At 45.2% G+C, this 5,825-nt stretch overlaps 1 protein-coding gene across 1 annotated transcript in view; it reads left to right on the plus strand.

Moving 5' to 3' along the window:
- Positions 1–4,928, plus strand: part of LOC104165254 (polypeptide N-acetylgalactosaminyltransferase 13-like) — a 27,571-nt gene extending 22,643 nt beyond the window's left edge. Inside the window, exons 4-5 of the mRNA XM_009704828.1 lie at positions 854–1,019; positions 4,758–4,928. Of these exons, the coding sequence (XP_009703130.1) occupies positions 854–1,019; positions 4,758–4,928 (337 nt within the window). The remainder of the gene's footprint in view (positions 1–853; positions 1,020–4,757) is intronic.
- The last annotated feature ends 897 nt before the right edge of the window (positions 4,929–5,825 follow it).

The following is a 5,825-nucleotide window of genomic DNA, read 5'->3' on the forward strand; positions in this document are numbered from 1 at the left end:
GTTTTTTTTTTTTTTGTTGTTTTTTTTTTTTTTTCTTGGGGGGGAGAGGTTGGTTATTTTTTTGTGGGAGGATTTTTTTTTGTTTTTTTTTTGTGGGTTTTTTTGGCTTTTTTTTGGGGGGGTGGGTTTTTTTTGTTTGTTTGTTTTTTGGTTGGTTTTTGGCAGTAGGTGATGCGATTTTCCCCTTTTTTTTTGTGCCGAAGTGCACAAAGGTCCTGCAAGCCGACCCAAAAACCGCGCTGTCCTCCCTGGCAGCGTTGCAGCAGCCGCGGTCCTTGCTGTGCTCCATGGAGGAGCAGCAGCCGTGCGTGCGTGGGCAGCACCAACCTGCCCGAGTGCGAGATGGGATTTGTTCCCATTCCTGAACCGCGTCGCTCCACGAGAGGTGCACGCACACGCGATAAAGCCAGCACTGCTCGAGCCCCGCAACCGCAAGCCAAAATAACCTCCATTGTCTTTGTCCTGATGCTGCTGGTCTTGGGAAGGTGTACGGGAAAACCGTGTGTTGTGTAAGGAGCAAGGAGGAGAATAATTTACCAATTCGGTGTAGTTCGTGCTGATGGGGTGAAGCGTGCGGCAGTTGCTCCTGCCGTTTGGAGAGGATTTGGCAGAGGATTGGGAGCCCTGGGCAGGGTCGGGAGCTGGCAGCTTTCCGCTCCCGGGAGCGCAGCGAGGAGTCGGTGTGTCCAAAAAGCTGCAGCCGGCACAAAAGGGGAATTTTTGGAAGAGAAGCCCTGCATGGAGTGGTGGTAAATGGGGTTTTATGCAGAGAAGCCTGAAAATAAATGCAATATTCAGCATACTGATGTGAAAAAATATTTTGGTTTTTTTTTTTTTTTTTTTTTCCTTCCAGGAAAACTGTTGTCTGCCCGATCATTGATGTGATCAGCGATGACACATTTGAGTACATGGCTGGATCTGATATGACGTACGGAGGGTTTAACTGGAAACTGAACTTTCGCTGGTATCCGGTTCCCCAGAGAGAGATGGACAGGAGGAAAGGAGACAGGACCTTGCCTGTAAGGTAAGGAGAGCGAAGCAGGAGTACTCTCTACTCTTTGACTCTACGCTACACTTGTCTATGTAGATAATAATGCTTAATACCTAAGATTTTGCTGCAATATGAGAGAACACATGTCAGGTAATTGTGGCATGCTGTTCAGGGTGGTGAAGACCAAAATCTGACCTATCCTCGACGCTGCAATGTAGTTATCAGAGCTGAGAAAACTCATTTATATCTTCGTTTCAACATTCACTAAGGCAAAATATTACCTGCTTTTTAAGTTCCCTCTATGTTTGTTTCCTGTAAATAGCCTGTTGACCTTGTGTTTACAGATGTTACTGTTTTTTCATCACTTCAGGAAAATTTTAGAATGTATTTCTGAAATACACGTTTTTGAACATTGAACCCAAGTATTCGGTTATGATGATTTGCACTTAAAATGCATGCTTTTATTGCCTAGAAAATAAAATTGATGACTACGCACACTGAGTCAAAAATGATCTAAGAGTGTGTCCTGAATTCCCGTGACTGTTCCTGACCTCTTTCATTTAATTGCTTAAACCACAGACTGTAACAAAACCTCTAGAAAAATTTTAAATGAAGCCGAAAGAGAACAAATTGAATAAATTACTTACAATGGGTTATTTGCTCAGCTCTAATAGCTTCTGTGGTCTTCATGAAAAATTAAAAAAAAAAAAAAAAAAGAAAAAAGCCTTCACAAGTGGCTGTAGCGGTTTCAAACCTGTGTGAGAGACATGATGAAGTGGAGAGAATTCCGGTCCTGCATACCCCGCATTGTGCGCAACAGGCAGATAAAGGGAGAGCCAGCTCAGGGGACAGCACGCACCCCACAGCTTTGCGAAACACCTCCAGGTAAGGCAGTGGATGGGCAAAAAGAAAAGCCTTTCAAAATTACTTATGCCGGAAAATGGCCAAAATCTGTCGTTGGTTGTCCTTCAGAGCCTGGAGTCAGGGAAGGGCTGGGTTTTTTAGGTTTTGTTCTCAGGAAATGATCTTGGGAAAAGCAAGGAGGGGCCACGGGAGCGGGAGCAGACCCTGTTGTTAGCAGAGGGAGGAGGAAGCTGGTTGTGAGTCAAGAGAACTGTTCTTCTCATGATCTGAAATATTATCACTCCGCTGTAAAGTCTGCCAGCAGCTATTTCATTGAAACGGAGGTGTGCGTTAAAATTGGTGGAGTGAATGACGGTAAGGAGCTGCAGAGCCTGAGGCGGCACTGGCTGGTGCTCCCAGTGCCTGGCTGGCAGGGCTCTCGCCATCCCCTCCCCGTGGCGCTGGGAGTTCTCAGAGAAAGGCAAATCCTGCATTTTATTTCCTTATCTTGAAATGGAGTAGCACTTAAAGTTAATCCAGAGTCAGACATATAAGCGACTCTTAAAATTATTAAAACAAAAAATTAGTTAGGCTTTATTTTCTTCCCCCCTGCCACCAGCTTTTAGCTGGCGATTGCCTGGGCTTTTGGGGGTTGTGCTGGTAGGGTGGGTGTTAGTGAGCAGAGCGGGGGTGAAGGGGTCAGAGGTTAGTGCCAAGTGCCACCTGTCCCGTAATTATCACTTACACACGTGCTTTAGAGTGAAGAGGTGGCTCTGAGGATGTGTAACTAAGACCGAATTAAGACACATAGATGCCCTCTCTGACCCCGTAGCGGAGGCATTTCGGTCTCTTCAGTGTCAGAAGAAGGTGTTCCCTGTTTCATTTTCCCTTTTACCCGATGGGATGCGAACCAGCAAAGCAACTGAGCTGTGAAGCTGCCCGGGAATAATGACCTTTCTGTAGGAATCGACATTTAATAAGGCATCAGCTGCTTTTAGTGCTAGCTGGTATTTCCAAATGCTTATCAAACGCAGACTAAGAGACTGCGGCAGTCTGGCAGTCCTGAGCCGTCAGAAGCACAATCCAGATGCTGCATCCAAAGAGAAAAAGGGTAATATTTCAGCTAAGTTAAGAATGGTTTTGGCAGCTACTACCACCTGAATATTAAAAAAATGGGGGGATAAAAATAAATGAAAGCCTGACCCATACCAAAAATTTAGAAACAAATTGGTGAGTTCATTTTTTTTATTCCATGTTGCTTTCCCCATTCTGTAACATTATTTCAGTCTCATGTAGATTGAGTATATCTTTATTCGTATTTTTTCTTTTTAATCAATGGAATAGGTATGGAATGCAAACATCGTTGGATTACATGTTTGTGTGCATGTATGCGTAATATAACCACTGCACTCAAATTCTGCTTTTTGTTACGTTAAAAATCCATGTCATTGACAAAAGTTTTACTCAAAAGATTTATCTTCCATAAAGCCAGTAATAAATTCCTACCTTTGCTCTTTAGATTTAAAAATCGTAATGCATACATTTTCAAACTGTGAATTATTTTAACTGCAATTTATTCTTTATGTATAATTGGCATTATTGTAGAAGTATTTCTATGGAAAAAATGAGGATAGCTTGCTGGTTGGTAGGAGCAGAGTTCAGCCGTCACACACGCTGTGCCCGTTACCCCCAAGAAGTTAAAGGCAGAAGGTGCTGTGCTCTCAGAAGAGGGTGCCTGATGCTTTCTGGTTTGCAGATGTGAAACGCTGCTCGCTTATTTGCCTAGGGAGTTAAAGGAACTCTTAAATTCCTAAGTTATGTGTTTGAGTCAAATATCCGCCTTTCTTGGAATCTCTAGATTTAGTGGGGAAAGGTTAATTAATTCAGTGACTTTGATATTAAAAACCCACAGCTAATTGTCATGCAGTACAGCTGTGAAAGAGCTTTCTTACTGACATCCATAAGAAAAGTTAGATTGTTTGTCATATTTTTAGCAAACAGAACGGTGGGGATTCGTAGGTGCCTCTCATACTAATTGGCGATGCCTTGCCTTGGACAGCTCTGGTTCTGATCTGAGAGCCGTACGTGGATGCTATTCCTGCTCTTCACACACTAGTCCCTACCGCTTTTGTCCCTTATTTTCCTCTTCTGGTTCTTAAACCCCAGTCTAACATCCCTTCTCCTGTTCTCATTTTCTTCTTCTCTTCTCTAGCTTTCTCTCAGGTCAGCTAACACCATGGCAGCATAACCTTTCCCAGAATAGTCGGAAATGTTAACTCTTACCCAAGGCATCACAGGCTTTGTGAAGGTAGCAAAAGCCTTCTCAGTTTGCAGACGCTCCCAGTTTGACGGTGGGCAGCGCTGACGATGGGGAGCTGTCCTGGGCAGGGGCAGCGGGTCCTGCCACTGCCGCCGGACCCCTCCTGGGGCAGGAGAGGAGAGAAGTCGGTGGTCGTCATCAGATACTGGGATTTCTTAAATGTACTTCAGGGGTTTTTTTACACATACAATGATCAGTTTTCAGTTTGTGAGGTGGTTTTGCTAGGACTGAAACTGTAAAGCGAGAACAGGAAGGGGATGTTTAGAAGAAATTCCTGAAGAAAAGACTGTTCCTGCAGACGGAGCTGTTCAAGGCAAATATTTCATTCCCTGAGGTTTGTTAGGAGCAGTTGAAACACATATTTTCATGTGTATTTGTAGAAATCAAATGTGATCTGTGGCTTTGGGTGCAACTGTTACCCGAGTTGCGGAGCTGGCGGGGGCTTCCAGGTGTTGCTTTAGGGACAAGTTTCCTACTGGGAAGGTACAGCAACCCCCAGGGACTTGTGTCGGTGGGTAAATGTGTATTTTCCTGTGTTTGAATAGCACAGGCTATTCATTGCCCTTCTGATGCTCCTCAGGATTTGATCTTTTTTCCGTATAGAGTAAATGCTGCAATTTCCACTGTCAGTGGAGCGACGTTCTGAACTTCGTAAACGATGAGACCTTGTCAAAACGTGTTCTGGCGAGTGCAAAGCCCGTTTCTGTGGCCAGAGGGCTCTCTGGCAGCAAAACCCGGCTGCTTGCCCTGTGCAGAGGTGGAGCTTCGCGCTAAAGCTTCCTGCAGGTGATGTGGGTACCTCGGGGGACGAGGGGAGCAGAGAGCTCTGGGCAGCGCGGTTCCTCCGCAGGTCTGGCCTGACGCTGTGCTAAATGTTCGTGGGTAGTGCCAGGTAGAGCCAAGGGTCTTGCTAACCGTTTCGCTCTTCTTTTTCCACTGAAAAATCCTTGCACAATATTTGTCCTTTGCGCAGCATCCTTTGCCTTTAAGTGAACTCATTTCGCCTTCTGTGATTTTGCCTGCGGCAATAGAAAACTTATCTGCACTAAGCTCAGTTTACAAACATCTTGTCTTCTTGCATCTACAGCATTAAAAACACAAAGTGTTTCTGTGCTGGGCGTTTACAGTCTCTGCGCAGCACATTCCTATGAATAGCTTCATCCTTGCCCTTCATTTTGTTTTAAGCTGAAGGCACTCCAGGCTAGTATTATAAATACTAAATAAAAAATATATTTTGTTCTGCAAAATCTCTTCTCAAGTATAAATTAGTTTTTGAGAGGAAAAATACAAGATCAAATATTAGGAGCCTATTTTATTTGTTGTCTTACTATGATGGCGGATTAAACTTAGACATGACTGCAATTAATGCTGCCTGGACGATGGACAGCAGTATTGGAAACGGGTGTAAAAATCTTATTTCAAGCTATATAAATAGCAGTCTGGTTTGTTAGCGACATTACCGTTGTGGCTGTTGGACCCCTTTGAGCGGATGCGTGGGACGAGGAGGTGGGAGGACACGGGGTGAGGTGACGTGACGTCGCTTTGGGGACCTCCCAGCCTGGGGGACCTGACCTCCAGCATCCCTGGCTGTGGCAGGGGGGGGGGGGCTCCCTGCCAGCCCCTCCTTGCCTCCCCTCCCCTCCCCGGCCCGGCGTGCTGGCCTGTGTCGGG

The sequence above is a fragment of the Cariama cristata genome, unplaced genomic scaffold (genome assembly GCF_000690535.1).
Source record: "Cariama cristata isolate BGI_N322 unplaced genomic scaffold, ASM69053v1 scaffold12377, whole genome shotgun sequence".
Classification (NCBI taxonomy): Eukaryota; Metazoa; Chordata; class Aves; order Cariamiformes; family Cariamidae; genus Cariama; species Cariama cristata.